At 36.0% G+C, this 17913-nt stretch overlaps 1 protein-coding gene across 2 annotated transcripts in view; it reads left to right on the top strand.

The window, feature by feature from the left end:
* The window catches only part of DENND1B (DENN domain containing 1B), a 165864-nt gene that overhangs the window by 140232 nt on the left and 7719 nt on the right, over positions 1 to 17913 (top strand). For both annotated transcript variants that reach the window (XM_050901330.1, XM_050901331.1), the window contains exons 17-20: positions 3411 to 3451; positions 4281 to 4349; positions 6845 to 6901; positions 7710 to 7820. In XM_050901330.1, coding sequence (XP_050757287.1) covers positions 3411 to 3451; positions 4281 to 4349; positions 6845 to 6901; positions 7710 to 7820 — 278 coding nt within the window. The remainder of the gene's footprint in view (positions 1 to 3410; positions 3452 to 4280; positions 4350 to 6844; positions 6902 to 7709; positions 7821 to 17913) is intronic.

The following is a 17913-nucleotide window of genomic DNA, read 5'->3' as shown; positions in this document are numbered from 1 at the left end:
ATAAACAAAAATATTATTCCTTGTGTTGTTTCCCTCAGTTATGTTTATTGACAATTGTTATAACACTTTTCACATTAGCTAACTTACAAAGTTAACCCATATAGAAGAGTGTGTGCTGAATCCGTTCCTGATTATTACAAGATTATTGAATGGTTTCCTGTTAAACATTTAGTACAGCTCTGTTGTTATTTGAGGTATCATAGATGCTATCGAAATATGCATGACACAGCACAAATACTATTTTATGGTCAGTCTTGAAAGTAGTATAGAAGCTTCCTCAGTAAATGGAGGTTATGTGATTTGAGCAAATCCACTGAGTTGCATATGGCAGCTTTAGGTGGTCTTCCTTTGCAAGACTGCCCTTAAACGGACATGTGTAGAGAAGAGGATTTGGCCCCCACGGAGAAATCATGAAGTGGTGCAGAGCCATCTTCACCTTCCGCAAAATACCTTTTTTTATACTCAGAGTACATAAATCCTTTTGTTCAAGATTTTCACTGCCTTCTCCTGCCTTCTGTGTCTTGTGCTATGATCTAGCACATAATTTGTGGATTTTTTTTCTTGATTACAGTGTGGTTAGTTGTACAAAGATTTACTTCTTTTCTGCCTTTTTAGGGTAACTTATGCTGCTCTGTAAACAGATTTTAGGCATTGAGCATCCATTATTCAGATAGGTGATGTCAGTATTCGGAGTTCGTTTGCTGACTGCAGTTAGGGGGTCAGGAGGCTCCAATAAAACTGCAACAGAAGTTAGATAAAGCTTGTTTCTTGGCTGCGCTCTGGCAGCCTGTGAACCACGTCTCACCTGGCTCTGCTCAGGAGGGAATGCTCAGCTTTGCTAGCAGTTCTTGGTTAGATTGCAGTGCGTGCGTACTTTTCAAGTCAGACAAGCTGTATATTGCCAGGCGGTGGACAAATTGCTTAGGGCACATATTCAGTATTTACATAACTGCTGTCTCATTATCGTTATGAAGTGCAGGGCTAACAATATGTATGCAATTGAAGGTGACATTTTGTGACGCTAATGGGGTAGAACTATGATCTCTTTGCAGAGTTAACTCCCATCAACTTTATCAGGAAGCCCAAGGTTTTAAAAAAACAAGTGAAACCCAGCCTTCAGGAAAGTCACAGAAAGTTAGTGTAAGCTACAAACTGTTAAAAGGACAGATGAACATATTCTTAGCTATAGAGAGTATAATTTTAAAATTACTATATCAAATGGAAAGTGTTTCTTTAATCTCTTTTTTAATTTGCATTTTTCCACATATGTGAGCATAACTAAACCAGCATAGAAAATTAAACTGGAAATTGGAGAATAAGGCTTAGATTTCATTGTTTTTGTGATTTCCACCCCCCTCCCCCCGCCATAAAGTGGTCAAAACTTATTTCCCTGTGACTATATGTGAAAAGAAGTTTGTCAGCCATCTTCATTACAGTTTACACTTTATACTTAAAATTTTGTTTTCTGTTACATGTATTATTCTGTGGCAGTATTAGTTCTCAAGAGTTTTATGTAACTTTCAATACAAGAATAGTGATGATTGATTGGCTTAGCACTTGGATTTCTTGTAGAATATATCCATTAAAGTAATTTGTAATCACATGAATTTTACTACAGCAGTCATTTTTTTTGAGTTGGTCTAATATCGGTGGTGGTAGTATAAGGAAAACTGAAAAAGTGAAAACCTTTGAACCTCTTTTTTTAACAATAATTTATTTTAAGTAGTCAGCATTTTCTTGCTAGAGTTTCAGGAGGTTCAACTCTAGCTGAGGGTATGCAGTGTTAACACGGCCTTTTCTGCAGCTGAGTATTTATCTGTTCTCTTTATTGCCTTCCCTGAGGTCTCTCTACACAACTAGAAGACAGTTAAACTTCTTGGTGATTTTCTGTGATCTTTTACTGTCTAGTAATTGCTTAAGTCATAGGCTGTGACAGAGAAAGTCAGATGTGGAAGGAGTCACTGTTAAGGACACCACAAACCAGATGATATGTGAATATTATTGATGAGAGTTTGAAGTTATGAAATCTCATGTTAGAGAAAGTACTTATGGTTCATTGAAATTTCATTAACACACTAGCAGTTGTTAAATTTCACCTTATTACATGTTATTTGCATGCTACCTTCTCTGGTAGTTCCAGGGAGCCACATTGAAGAAGTAAAAAATGAGTCATTTTTGCTTTAGGTTGCTCTATGACGTTCTTACTGGAGATAGGATCATAATGATCACCAGCTTCTCTCCTTTCTAAGCCAGCATTGCTTTCCCTTGTGCCATCATTCCTGAGAGTTTGACTGTCTCAAAATTGCTTGTATAGAATTCAGTGGAATGGGTGCAAGTGCCTGATATGAGTATAAACAGCTCATTTTTTTCACCTCATTGAGAAACTTGGGAATACCTTTTACAATGATCCAGTTAGTTCTTAGCCATGTTCTAGGAGAATGTTTTGGCTTTCCACTAGCCAATGCAATAATTCCACCCAGGCCTTAGTTAATTGATTATTGCAAAGCTTAAGAAGTTTTGAGAACTCCTGTTAAAAGCCTGTAACATCAAGGGTGTGTCAGTACGGTCCTTTCAAAATGGATAAACTCTCTGTTTGAAACTTCAGCATTCTTGTCAACGTGAATGTCTTCTCTGAGGTTAGTAACAGCTGACAGTACCGGAGTATTCAAGTGACTGATGTACTCTAAAACTTTCTCAGGGGTGAGGGACCCAATCTTTGGTGTTGAGCTGAAGCACCTTTGGGAAACAGTATTCATTTCTTCATCAAGTGCTCAGTAGAATTTAACCCTGTCCTTCATGGCCAGCTTAGTGGCACGATAGTTCTCAGCAGTCCTACAGAAGCCAGTAGCTCTCACTTGCCTTTTAGAGGTTTTTCCTTTGCGAAAGAAAGTAATACAGTTAATAATTTAAAAGGATTTTTCCTGCACAGGAGTATATAGTTGTGCCGTAATCCTTAGACTTTTCTCTCGTTCTTTTTCCTTGGGATGGTACCATTTGCAGTCCATGTCATTTTTGTACTTAAAAGTTTGCCCAGTGGGATCATTATGCTTGAATGCAGTTCATTATATATTATTCTTTCCTTCGAGTTGGTGTTTTTCTTTTTAGACTTTTTAGCAGTGTTACCTTATCGTACTTTTAATTTATCTTTCTACCTCAATTGGAATTAAAAACTCTGTGTGGTGAAAAGATATGCTTTTAGAAAGAAAATAGAAAACATGAAATAAGAGATACCTAGGTTTTTTTCTTAGTGTACACATATTCTTATCTTTACATTCCTTGTCTATCTGGGAAGAATGAAATTAATGAATAATCCTCTAAGGGAATTTTTTGTGCAGATTGTGAGGAGGGTTGAAACATTTAAAATGTTGAATGTATGTTTGATTGTGTTACATTTTGCATTTCTATTTCAGGAAATTCAAGATCTTATCAGCAGTGGATGCATACAGTGAAGGTATAAACTTGGTTAAGTAATTATACTGGCCGTCCTGTTCTTTAAATCTTTGTCCTTTTCCTTACATATATGTAATGGTAAAAGTTTGTTCATTTGCAAGGAAAATATAAGTACATTCTATAATAAATAACATGTCTATGGTATATGCAATAATTTTGTGGGTTTTCTCTTGAAGATTTAAAAAAAAAAAAAAGTCCCATACACAAAACAAATGCCAAAACACACAAAGTTTTTCTGTCTGTATAGCAAGGGATTTCACTGCTTTCTGTATCATGTTGCATTCTATAACTGTGAATTAGGTGTGACAGCACAATTTGATGTGAAGTTTATCACTTCTAGTAAATAAGAATTTTGTTAGTATGGATTTGTGCAGTTTGGCTAGCAGAAGACCTTTGGTATAACCTTGTTATTCTGCAGGATTAGTAAAATATATTATTTCAGATTAAGAGAATTCTTGTGTGATTAAATGAGATAGTTCTTTCTGTCAGGTCAAAGTATTTTTAAGTTGCATAATAAATAGGATAGGAACACATGAAAAATAGCCATAACTTCTGAATTGACTTTGAAATGGTAGCAGTGAATGAAGAATGAAAATACATCATTCTGTTAGAATGCATTGATAAATGTGTCAGCTATGATAACGACGTACTGTAACCCTTGGGTAGCTGCAGACAGCAGGTTGGAGAGGAAACACAGCTGTGGTTATTCTTACCGATTTAAAAGGAAGATTGTTACTTCTTTGCAGCACACTGTTTATTTTTCCTTGCTGTTGTCTTAATGTTTGACTTGTGTTAAAATGTTACTAAAATACATTTTTTGTACATTTCAGAAAGGCGGTGCATTGATCAACACAGCAATGACCAAAGCCACTCCGGCTGTGAAAACAGCATATAAATTTGTAAGATCATCTATTTCAAATAAATAATACATAAAAATACCGCAACTTCCTGCAACCTCTCATTCTTCCTGAATACTTAAAAACCTAAGCATTTTGTACATGTATTGCAGAAAAACACTTCAGCCTGTAGAAAGTTTTTAGCTTCATTTGTTTTGTCATATAGCACTAGGATTTAGAGTTGATTCAGATTTTTCCAAATAGCTTGTACATAACGGTAGACATTTTCAAAGCATCAGTGTGCTGTTTTCATTTCAATCATAATACATACTAGAAGCTTATTTGAATATCATTTAGATATTTGATACACAGCTGTAAACTCTGCCTAACTTGGTGGCAACATGATTAAAATATGGACTCTGAAAACAGGAATTCTCATTTACACTAAGGTGCCATAACACAACACAGGCATTGCAAAGTTAACATGAGTGTAAAACATTTTGTAAATGTTACATTTATATGTAATATAAATATAGTGTTATAGTATATCATTACGTAGTATATAGTGTTAAGATGATGTAGAGATCTCTATTCAGAAGAGATACAGTTTGTGCTGGACAAATGGAGTCCTGGCTTACGCAGATGCAATTTCACTTTGACACTAAGTGCTGCACTATTGAAAAGATGTGGTAAAGCATCAGTAATGTGTGCAGCAAGTCTTTTCTATTATCTGCTCTTTTAAAGATGATACTAGAATACTCGTGTTTAACTGGATTTAAAGCTTATACTTTTGAGCTTAAAAGATCTTGTTTTCAAAAACTGCCTAACCAATAAAGCATGTGAAATTATATGGTATTATGCAGTATGGAAAAATAACAATAGTATAAAATGAAGTGGGAAGTATTTTAAGGTTACATTTTTAATATATGGGAAAATACTTCCTTTTTGCTTGGCTTCCTTTTTGCTTTTCCGAATGTTTCACTAGTTGGATACATAATAAGAAGTCCTGAATAAATCAGTACATCAGTCTAAGCTAGTGTATTTTAAGTAAAGTTTTCAAACAGAATTTTTAATTTTACATCAGTTGAAAAACGCAGCAGTTGTGGAGAGAAACAGGTAAATAAATTAAATATACTTCACATTCATGGACTCATTTATAATTTAAAAAATGGTTCATTAACAGGTTATCTGCAAATTATTCTTCTTCAGTTTGCACTAGCTTAGACATGATCTTCTCCCAGCCTTCAATTTTGATAATTATGTCCTTGATAATAAAGGTTCTTCAAAGTGAACTTCTGTGTATGCCAGGAAACACTGGTAAATTTTGTGAGGATCTGGGTGTATAAGGTGTTTATATTTATACCCCATTTAATTTCTCATGCTGTTGCGCTTTATGGAGCCTACTACTAGAGAAATGAAATATGCATTTCTTAATTGCTAGATAACTGATTGGTAGCCTTGAGTAATGTGCTCGGTACCATCCCTCAGAGTTAGAACACAGCACTCCAAAATTCATCCAAATGCTGTGAGCATGATCTGGAAAGTTTAAAGTGGCTCTCAGGTTAGCATCTGCTACACGGCACCCCATTGTGCTGTTATTGAGCTTATAGATGTATCATTTAAGGATCAAAAAGACTCTCTGACCTCTTGATTCAAGAAAATTATTTTCTTTTTCTGAGTTTCCATGTGTAGAAAACCATAGAAAAATAGGTGGTTTCCACATATTTATGCCCTTAAATATATTTTTAAAAGTCCTATTTTCAAGAAAACCTTGAAAACTTTCCTAGTTTTTTCCTATATTCATGTAAGAAAGATACCTTTCCTTCTGTTAGGATTAGGGGTTTTGGTGTCATCCCCCACCATCTTTTCTTTTTTCCTGCTCCCTCCCCTTCTTTCTCTCTGTCTTTTGTTTTTTAAAATGTTTTTTAGCATAAGTACGTGGTATTCTGTATTGATAATTCATTTCTCTATTGAAGAACATTCTTGGCTGTTTTCTATGCAACAGTGATCCTTGGCTGCCTATTTTAATGCATACAGAATTCTCCCCTAAATAGCAGCACTACGCTGTTCAGCAACACTGGGCAAAATCTCCATCTGCATATGAAATCACTTCATTTCTCTTAAGATTGATGTTGCCCCGCAAGTTGCCAGACTGGAACACTGTAGCATTCATCTTGAAAATCTTAACATTTTTCCAACATGCCTTACTGCTAAAATACCCTTTCAAATTTAAAGGACCATTTCAAATAAAGGAGTGATGTATACAACCATTTTTAGCCTGTCCTTAGTAATATTGGAGAATTTTTGAGTATGTATGTTTTCACAGCATTGGCATGCATGTAGTGAAAAAAAAGTCCTTAAATACATGGACAAAGCATGAATATATAAAATATACTGACAATGCATGTATGAAATTTGTGATAAAGGTTATTGCCCTTCTTTATATCACCAGGTGTTTAAAAAAAAAAAAGAGGTAAAATAAGTATGGCATCATAAAGCTTGTTCCATGACTACAGCCAGTGTCTTGCAGAGCTACTTAAGTCCTTTTGTTGTTCTAGGCAAAAAATCAGGCAAGGCAAGGAATAAAAGAAGTGAAGAGTAAGTTAAAACACAAGGTACGTAGTACACTTTTTACTTTCTTACATTGCTTCCTGTATCAGTTTGAAGCTTATACTTTACAAATCACATGAGATTTGTGTTTTTAATGACTTTTGAAATATGCTTAGCCCTTTGTTCAACAATACATTTTTCATAACGAGCCCTCTGGCAACTATCTGTCATTCTATGCATCCACTGAATAATCTCTTTATTGTTTGCATATTTTATCATAGAACAACAGAGGTCTTCAAAGATACATTAACAGGATGTATGTTTTCATAAAGTTGATTGCTTTGATATCACAATCGAAGCCTTTGCTTCAAGCTGAGAATTTGAGATGGGAGAGTCTTGCAGTACAATGTATTTCAGAAGGTGTAGTTGTCCGTTTTGGTTTCATAAGATATGTGAACAATGGCAATGTTTAAAAACGAAGGAATAGTTTCATTTTGCAGAAGCAACATTGCAGAAATATCAGAAAAGATGTTTTAGGCATTTTGTAGCTGCTTTTCCCATTGAAAATTTTGTTTCCACAGAAGATTTTTCTGTAGGGAGAAGGAACCGGTTTTTAGATATATTTAATGCTATTTTAAGAAAACTTTCAGAAGTATTTCCTAGATGTTTGAACAATTCATCTTTTAAATGACAATGTTGATAATTCAGCTGCTTGAAAAGCTAAATTTGATTTTCTTACTACAGATGGTATTTTCATGACAGTAATAGATTGTGGCAAGATAATTTTGAATGCATTCTGCATGCATAATATGGAGGGTATGTTTGCAGATAATGATTATAAATAAAGGAATTTAAATATGTGTTGTTGCTTAGGAGATTGAGGAAGAGTATGGAACTTGCAGTGCTGGTGCAGTACAGACTGCTCCCGTCTACACATTGCATTATGAGAAAAGAGCAAACTCAGAAAAACGAAGACTGGCACAGGTAAGACACCTGCAACTTCTGTTCTTATTCACATACATATGAGGAAAATTTTTTGCCACTTATAGTAATGCATCAGTGAATCTGTTTAAGATTATTTTACTGTCTGTGTTTGGATAGTGTGATTAAGAGGCTATGATTATAGAAATACTGCTGTACTGCTTGAATGGAGGAAAAAGGCTATTCGTATTTCATCCCTGTTGAGAGGGGAAAAAACAGGACATTTGTAAGTATGGATCTGAGATTTAATTCTTAAATACTGTTTTGGATAAAGGCTTCTCACAACAAATATATTCTGGTCTATTCACAGATCTGTGTTAAGCTATCTTTTTTAGTTTCTTATAGTGGGACACGTTAATTTTGTATTTCTAATAAATTGATTTGGCAGTCATATGGCCTTTAACCTTGCTCAGATAGTTGTGATTTATTATTTTAGTAGTAAGTCAGTTAGTTAACACTGTGCCGATCTCTTGTCCTTTTGTTCTCTAATCCTTTCTAGTCTTGATTTGAAGTAACAGGTGTAGTGTTTCAACTTTGGCAAGTGTTTTAATGTCTTTGGATTAATTTTGACAGTTTTATTTCAAAGGCATCAATACAATAGTTTTTGTAACACTTTTCTTCTGGGAATAAATACCTGCATATGTACATATTTTAATGTGTGGGTATATATTTTTACATTATATTGTTATTGTATATTTTTAATACATGTAAAGAATGTTTATATATGGATTTTTAATGCCTATATCTTCCTCATATGAGAATTAGGTATACAAATTCAGTCCAGCTGATCTAACAAAATTTGTTTTTTTACTTTAGATATTGCAATGATAAAAATCTGAACTGTCTGTTTAATCAATTTGATTTTGAATTAGTTTTCATCCTTAATAAATATAAAGTCTGTGAAATTTAACATAGAACTGATGCAGATTATTGCTAACTGGTGTTGAAATTGTGCATTAGTATTAAGTAATTGTTTTTAGTAGGGTTAGAAATAATACGAAGACTTTCTGCTTTAATTATTTAGGCAGGTTTTACTTTGTACCTGTTTTTGTGATCTCTTAAAGCCAGTGATAAAGTTTTAAACTATGTGCCCTCAGTATATTTTTATATACAGACAGCTGTGGTGCCTGCATTCTTTCAGGAACTTGTGTACAATAGATTTTCTTCACTGAGTATCAGAAGGGAATATATACAATTCTAAATGTATGAGTAGAGCTCTGATGTTAATAACATGAATGGTTGTTAAAGTACTTGTTTCTAATATATAACCGTCATTTTAATATATAGCAACTTCCCCCCCCCCCAATATTTTGATAATGTGAGGTACTAAAAAGCTTTTAATGCACTATAAGCCAACATTCACAGATTAGTGTAGGTGAATCTAAAACTGTGCAAATATGTAACACAAATGTACCCTTGTAGTTGGTGAATTTTTATAGTCTGCTTTTATTAAAGAAATCTGCAGTAATTTTCTGATATGGTAGTGCTGCCTACTGTTACGTACAGGAGTCTAGGGATACAAAGGAATACAATTTATCTTGGTACAATTAAACATTTCTTTTGAAGGCCTGTATTCGGACAGAACAATTTAACTTCTGTATGTTTTTGTGTTTGTACAGCTGTATACTGCTAAATCCTTTAATGTCATTGTTGCTGTTTCTACCAGTCGTCTTTTAGTTTTGAAAACAAGACAGGAGTGCATATCCATCCATAGTTTTGTTTACGTATATACATATACACATGCATGTTTATGTATGTGTATACACACATACCTATACATGTACATATATAGGGTTTGTTTACTAGCAAAGCATGTAACTAATAGCCCCGCAGTTTAGCCCTGCTGCAAACGGAAGGTCCCCTGTCTTCTCCCCAGCTCTCGTCCCGAATGTCACGTGAGCCCAGTGGGCAGGAAGGAACAAATGGTGATCGCTCCCCAAGAACTCTGCTCTCGCAGTTTCCTTCACCTCTCATTCATGCTATTCCTACTTTTTCCTCCTCCCCAAAAGCAAACAAACCAAAATATTTCTAAAAAATAATAGTCTACTGTTGCTACTCTTGTTTTTATTTTTGTTCTTGGTAAGTATTTGAATAAGATAACATAAATGCAAGTTCTTTATCAGTAAGTGGTGATTTTAAATTTTACGTCCAAATAAAAATATATATTTGTATTCACAAGTGTATGTGTATGAGAGAGACTATGTTTGATCTAGTACTCAATCTGCCATTTAAAAGAAGTGAATTTCACAGATTGCTATTGTTGTCAGGTTTAATCCTTTTTTCTGTAACTCTTTATCCTGCAAATGAACCTCTCCACCCAGATTTCTAAAATGGTGCCCATGAGTGTCTATAGCAGTATAAGGATAGTGCTAACGTGCAGTTCATGCACTTTGATGTATATGTAAAGTAAGGACCAGATATTGATTAAGTTGCAGTGTCAGTGTATTTGAATATCCCCCCAAAACCTAAACAAACAACAAGCAAGACAGAGAGATTGCTTTTAATGGTCATCTTGCTTCCAAACAAGAGGCACCGCTGTACTTTATTACTCTCTCTTCCATACTGAAACATTTAGAAACTTGTAATTATGAGGAATTTGGTGTTATATTTTATGTCATGTTAGACGCATGCGTTGAGCTTTTCATTCTCCACTTCTTGGAAACAGTTAAACATAAATACTAACTAATAGTTACCTGAGATGCTGTAAAACATATTTACTTCGAAACATTATGTATGATATGAAAGTTTGCTTCACTCTAAAAGGTCATTTTAATAATTGGTTCATAACAGGATTTTGGGGTCTGGGAGGATGTTTCCTTTACAATAGGAAGTGAATCTGCTTTTACCCCAACAAATGGTAGTTTGTATGTGGGTCTGCTAATTAGTACGGTTATTTCCTGTTTTGTTGATGAGGCTTTAATAAATGTCAAGGGTACAGACATGAAGATCTCCCAATTAGGCTTTGCGTTTGTAAAACCCAACCCCTTTGCTTTTGTGTGAAGATGACAGTTCCAACTGCAGCCTCAGCCTAACAGGGCTCAAGGGAAAGGATACTTCTCTGGTTTTATTGAAAACAAGGCCAGTTTGGCCCAGGGAGAATACCAGCACTGGTCACAGTGCAGAGCCGTTTTTAACAATGAATATTTACTAAGCTTTATCACTGCTGTCATAGTGGTTTTATTGTATTTTTTTTTGCCAGATCGGCAACAGACTTTAAAAAATTAACAGTAAATCAAAACAAATTATAGCATGTAAAATAGCTGTCAAAACCTAATCAGAGGATAAATAATTGTGTTATTGCAAACTGTAGTGATCAGCTTGCCCTCCTATAATTTGCATTTTGAAAGTCTTTCCTAAAAAAAGAAATAAAGGGAGTGCACTCATACATGCCTGTGTGCACGCGTGTGCGCGCACACACGATTAATCTTTGCCTAAGATGAATTGTTCTATCTCTGTAATATTAATTTGAGCTTACTCTTGCTTAGGTTAGCTGTTCTAGGCTTTTTATACGTGTGCGAGCTTGACTATATTGCAAGTCAACATTAACAGATGGATTGCCCTAAGCAAGGGAAAACCACAACAACAAAATCTAGTGAAAGTGGAGGATTGAAGCTTTTTATTGTTAAGCCTTATTAAAACCTTGGCATGTGCGCTGCTGTTAACTGTTTCGTGCCTAGGTCTAATAATATGTCTCTGGTGTGTTTTATCTCCTGCATTAATTAGGTATGTAGAAGATATAAGAAATTACCAGCTAAAATTTTTGAAATAAAAATTAATGCATGCATGAGATTGCTTCAACTCTGTTTGCGGTATCTTGCCAACGATATTGCTGAGTTCCTTTAACTATTGATGAGGAGGGTATGGCAGTGCATGTATTAGGCTACTGTGCATTCGGTTTTTGCATAATCTATTTTAATTCTGTTTCATTATATGCTCCCAGGTAATGCAGATTTCTGGGTAGACAGAGCCCTAAATGCAGTTAGAGCTCTATAAAATTGTTCCAAATTAACGTATAATTAAAGAGAGAACATATTTATTATGAGCCTAGATAGAATGCCAGGAAGATCTGTTTGATTTCATGAATATGGTCTTTGTAATTTTACTGTTATATCAGGTGATAGGGTAGCTTATTAAAAACGGAGCATTTCAGGATGTCAATAGTCCTAATGTATTCAGTGGCTAATAAAATGTTCTTGAAGATTTGCAGAATACCAAATAAGCACTACCAGTTCACTTTATAATTAGTAAGTTAGCAATGCCCCCTTGTCTGTAAGGAAATGTATGTAATACCTGTACCTTTAGGCATGCACTACCTTGCAGCTGTAATGGAAATGGGCATTCGGATTCTAAGTGTGGATTTACCAGGAATCCCTGTGTGTCAGCACTACTTTAAATGTTCATATATGGAAAAAACCAAGTGAACTACTTCCCATGACTTTGCAGGATCTAAATACAGTGTCTAAGAAGGTTTTAAAAACACTTCTGCATAAAGTAACAAAAGCCAAGTTAGACTAAACTTTTTTCTTGGTATTTTTGAACAGAAGAGAATTACCATTTTTTCTTTTTTAAAAGCGTATCACAAGTGTAGCTTTTACACTTTTATTGAAGTATATCCTAGTAACTAGACAATATGTAATTCAGCTTGCAGTAGGTATACTTGGCTTCTGTTCAACAAAGATAGCAAGTGTCAGGCAGGAAGATGTGTTCAGAATAACCTTACCTTCAGGAGTGCCCCATTTATCAATACCCGTACAATGGCCAGTAAAATAAATGACACAATCATTAGCTACAAAGGGCTTCCAGTAACTGATTACCCTCCTAACCTGAAAAAGGTGGTGAGAGTGGGCTATTCTGAAGACTTTTTTTTTCCAGGAGCATAAAAGAGGAGAGAAAAATGCTTGTGATAATGCAGTGCTGAATGTACATATTCTGTATAAGGTGCCTGAACCCCTTTAAGAAAAAAAGAAAAAAAAAAAAATCCCGCAGACAACCCCACAATAATTTCAGAAACATAAAAGCTCTGATTAAAGGCATTTACCTGTGTTTGGATTCAGATAATGTGCTTGAGATCACGTCTATGCCTAGCATCCACAGATAATACTGGTTATATAGCCAGAGGTATCTTCTGCTCTCATTGACTAAAATATTACAAATTGACAGATGTCATAAATAGTAAGAGCTAGTTTTTAATGTAAATCACATTTTGTTTCTGTAAAATATAGTTTTGAATTAAGCTTTGGTTGATTAGTAAATTCTGTTTCTTTAGCTAATGTGGTGTAATTTGAAAATATTGTAGATATCATTAGCTTCCTTTAATTTGGAGAAAAATCTTTTGTCTTGGTGTGTCAAGTAAGATCTCTTCATTCTGCAAAACAGTCAGATTTCCTTTTAATTAAAAATGAAAAAGCTAGGCAACAAAAATTCAAATTGTAGATTACGAGAGTGCCCTCTCGTGGCTCTGATACCTTTCCGAAGTAGTACAGGCTCGCATGTACCCTTTGCCTTGTATAAACCTTGCTTTTTACAACAGAAGACCTCTTAGAAATCAAGTGGTACTTCCTTTATTTTTTTTACCTGAAAGTTTATTTGGATTTTGTGCAACTTAAACATTTAGATGCTTTCATGTCTCATGCATAATTTTATTTTCAGGAATACACACTACCAAGTAGAGATACAATTACAAGATTGCTTAAACCTCCCCCCCACAAGAAGATAGTAGATACAGCCTCTAAACAGTGATAGTGACTGATTTTAATTTAGTCAGTGAACACATTTAAAGAAAAAAGAGGTAGTATAAGTTTGTAAAGCTTTTTTTTTATTTCAGTGTTTTTATTAGCGTGAGCTCCCTTCGCTTCTCTGCCCCGATCTCTTCTCACCATGGTTTTAAGTGAAGGACTGTTGCAAGTCTCCGCAGCAAAGTTCTGCTGTTCGTTCTGCACCCATAAACCAGTGTAAACCTTGTGGCTGCCTATTCTTCTTTGAGTTTTGCAGTAAACATCACTGGAGAAATCTCTCCACTAATTACTGTGATTCCAATTAAAAAAAAAAAAAAAGAATGGGAAGATAGGGTAATGGTCAGGAAATAGCTCTGGAATTTTTTGTTACCCTGTGGGCATTTAGTGGAATGTTTGGTTTTTCAGGGCAGTCATCAGCACATCTACCTCTGATTTATCCTACTGAGAGAGACATTTAGACAAGCAAAAAGTTTGCGGGTGCTTTTTCTGGCTATTATTGTCACCTATTTTAGTTTTTTTTTTTAACAAATAGAAAGGCAGCCCTTCTGAGGGTCTGTCTTCTACAAACAAACGAACCATACTGGTATGTCTACCAAGGTTTCTTTTTTCTGAAGGATCTGAAAGAAAAATGCTATTTCACAAAGTACCTTCAAAACTGGATGAACCTTTCTGTCCTTAGTAGTTAATTGAAATAACCAGATTAATTTTTTCATCAGGAGAATTTATTGACATCTTAATGTAACAGTGGTACCTTCCGCTTTCATTTGCTGTGTATCTTCTGTCTTCCACGGGTTGCGTTTTGGCTCCACCAGGCCAAAGCAGGGAGGCAGAAGAACCGTCAGCCAACGGCTGGGACCTGCGTCCCAACTTCCATGTTGCTTTTACCTTCTGGCCTGAAAGTTCAGAGAGCATGACCTTATGTCTAAAACTTCAGCTCTAGTACTGTATGTTCCCTAACCTTTTCTTTCTCTCTCTAATCCTGTACCTAAGAGTGAAAAAAATGAATAAAGAAGTTCAATTAAAGAATAAAGTTTGGCTGGGGGCAAAAGGAGGGAGAAGTAGAAGAAACAGGAAAAGCCTTTCCTGCAGGGGTCTCAGCGTTTCTGAATGTGAAAGCCCAGATTCAACCCGTCTAGTTTTAGACACTACTGAGATGCTGAAGTTAGCAGCAGTGCTACCTTAGGCTTTTTCCGCAGTAAGTGGAGAGAGAGGGACAAGACCAAAGGGCAAATCAGCCCAACTAGAATCTAGATTGCATCCTGATGATGCCTCTTTCCTGCTGTCTAATTTAGGCCCTAAAATATCTGAAATTAGTGAATAGCATCCAAATCTGAGTGCCATCCATGTTCCCCAGCTCTTGTAGAAAAAGACCTTTGTTGAGACCTTCTTTGTTGAGCAGAAGACTCCTACTGGTGTCAGACAGGAGGAGGGACAACTCCTTGCGAATTCTTCTGGTTGGGAGCCTTAAACAGAAATGTGCTTGGAATCAATATTTCTGTTTCTAAGGCACAATCTTTTTTTCCTTGCAAATGTGATTAGTCTGTCTGTTTTCAAGCTTCATAGAGAGCTTCCCTCCAATAGGTTCTTCCACTGTTCATGTGTCTGATGGACGGAATTCAGTGCTGCTCAGGTTTTATCTGTCTAAAGTTCTGTGACATTTGGTGTTTTCCATTAAATCGTGAAGTCTGGAGGTATATGATATTTGTGTTTAGGATCACATCCACATTGTACATTTTAACTTCAGTGGTTTTGCTAAGTTTTCCTTTGAAAAAGTCACACGTGATCTGCAAACAGCACTTTTTGTAAAATCACAGCAGTGATTTTACCATGTGATAGTTCTGCTAATGTAAGGATATGATGCACGTTTTAACCGAAAGATCAATTTAACCAGTAATCTCTGTTTTACCTGCTTAGGAGTTGTATCAAATAGGTAGCATGTTCCAGCCAGACGAACTGGGTTTACAGCTGCTCTGATTCACTAAAGTCACACACTGTGCACCGGAGTTACTTTGAGGTCTCTTGACTTTCCTGTTACCTCAAAACCACATTCCCTTTTCTGCCTTTGTGCATATGGACATTCACATGCCTTTGTGCATATGGACACTGATTAGTTTTTCTTTTCTGACGTGCATTCCCCCTTATCTTCTTGCTCCTCTCTCCACTGTGACCCCCTGTCGTGGTTTAACCCCAGCCGGCAACTAAGCGCCACGCAGCCGCTCGCTCACTCCCCCCACCCAGTGCGGGGGGGAGAGAATCAGAGAAAAACCACCTTGTGGGTTGAGATAAAGACAGTTTAATAGGACAGAAAGGAAGGAAAATAAGGATAATGATAATAATAATATGACAATAATAATACTAAAAGAATTAGAATATACAAAACAAGTGATGCACAAGGCAATTGCTCACTACTCGCCGACCAATGCCCAGTTAGTTCCCGAGCAGTGATCTGCCCCTCCCGGCCAGCTCCCCCCAGGGTATATACTGGGCACGATGTCATATGGTATGGAATATCCCTTTGGCCAGTTTGGGTCAGCTGCCCTGGCTGCGTCCCCTCCCAGCTTCTTGTGCCCCTCCAGCCTTCTCGCTGGCTGGGCATGAGAAGCTGAAAAATCCTTGACTCAGTATAAACACTACTTAGCAACAACTGAAAACATCAGTGTGTTATCAACGTTATTTTCCTACTAAATTCAAAACACTGCACTATACCAGCTACTAGGAAGAAAATTAACTCTATCCCAGCTGAAACCAGGACACCCCCTCAACCCTCCATTCTGTCATTTCCCTTCTCTCTAATCATTGAGTAAACCTAGGGCATTAATAAGCATGAAAAAGGGAAAATAAGTGATACTTTTCTTAGTTAGTTTTCATAACCGCAAATTCTGCCCAGTGAGTCTGATTCTTAAAATCATCCACAAAAAAATTCCATAAAGAATACTTGTTTATAAAAGAGCTGCTCGCTTGAGTTGTTGCAAATGGCACTGAAAATCTCCATGTCCTATTTTAAAAGACTAACACTTCTGCTTGTTGCCAATTAAAGTGAAGCCAGGCTGCCTTTGGATGGTGCACTCTTTGCAGCTAGAATGACGTGTGGCATGGTGCCACAGTGTGTCAGCTGAAAATGGCCGTTTTTGCTAGGAATAACCTCTGTGCCATTGAGAAGAATGAGCGAGATCTGGCTATTTGGAGGTGATAGCCTGACTGTGGGCAGCATGGGGCCTCGGTCTGATTTGGAGGGCCAGGAGATGGTGCAGGCTTCCTGAGGGAAAAACAGTCTGCGCTTCTTCAGAGGAAATGGAAGTTTATTTGTTGTTTTGGAGAAAAACATAACTATTTCTGAAAAATATTTGCAGAAACGTGATTAATCCTTAAAAATCAAAAGCAGTGTTACAAAATTCTCAAGTATTATCTGTGTTCAGGAGTATAGCATACATAAAAGGTAGGAAGCTTAGAGCTTGTTAATTTTTCATCACAGTAATTCAGAACATAAATAATTATAATGTGCTGTCCGTGACTAAGTATCTCAACAAATTTGTCATCCTTGCTTGCAATAAATCCTACCTCAGCACGGATATTAATGTTTCCTTTAACTTTACAGAAGTCAGTGGAGATCTCTGTTGTATTACAGCTTGTCATTTCAAAGTACTGTGCTCGTACTCTTATCTACACGTTTCTGGTTGTCTATGTGTCCAAACAGATTTTTTGGGGATTTCCTGCTCTTGCAAGCTCTTTATTGTCACAGAAGAGGATTTCTTTCTGTCATTGGGAACCTACTTTTTTTGTGTATCTCTGTTTCCCTATCATTTTGATTAACAGGATCTCAGAATTGATGACACTTCTATCTCATGGCATACAGCTGTGGATGTTTCCAACCACTTCATGTTCTTTCAAATGCATCATCTATATGTCTGAATCTGTTAAAGCAGAGAAAGTTTCTATCCTACGAAGGATGAAGGGGGTTTTTATTTAACTTTAATAGCTTTTAAATGATCCATGAGTCCTGTGTTAATAATAATTAAAAAAAAAAAAAAAAGGCAAATATGGCGTCTTAGAATCTATTTAATTTATATCAAGGACAACTTTTCTGATATCAGAGCATTATTTTTGTGAGGCATCATTACTTTGTGTTACTTTCTGTGAATAAAAGCACACAAATAATTTTTTGAAGGGATCTTTTCTAGAAATTAATCTAAAATTATTGCTTGCATCAATCCTGGTCTGGTGTCCATGTAGCTAGTTGGTATTCCTCGCACTACTTTAAGCTTGTGGTTGGTTGTACCATGTCCCAGAAAAAGAAGGGCATTGAAGAAGAGAAAGTTCAGAAACTATACTTCTTTTTTACCTCTCTTCTTTTCCTCTTCCCC

Source organism: Gymnogyps californianus, chromosome 8 (genome assembly GCF_018139145.2).
Source record: "Gymnogyps californianus isolate 813 chromosome 8, ASM1813914v2, whole genome shotgun sequence".
In the NCBI taxonomy this organism is placed as follows: Eukaryota; Metazoa; Chordata; class Aves; order Accipitriformes; family Cathartidae; genus Gymnogyps; species Gymnogyps californianus.
The sequence above is the reverse complement of the archived record's forward strand: the minus strand, read 5'-3'. Positions and strand labels throughout refer to the sequence as shown.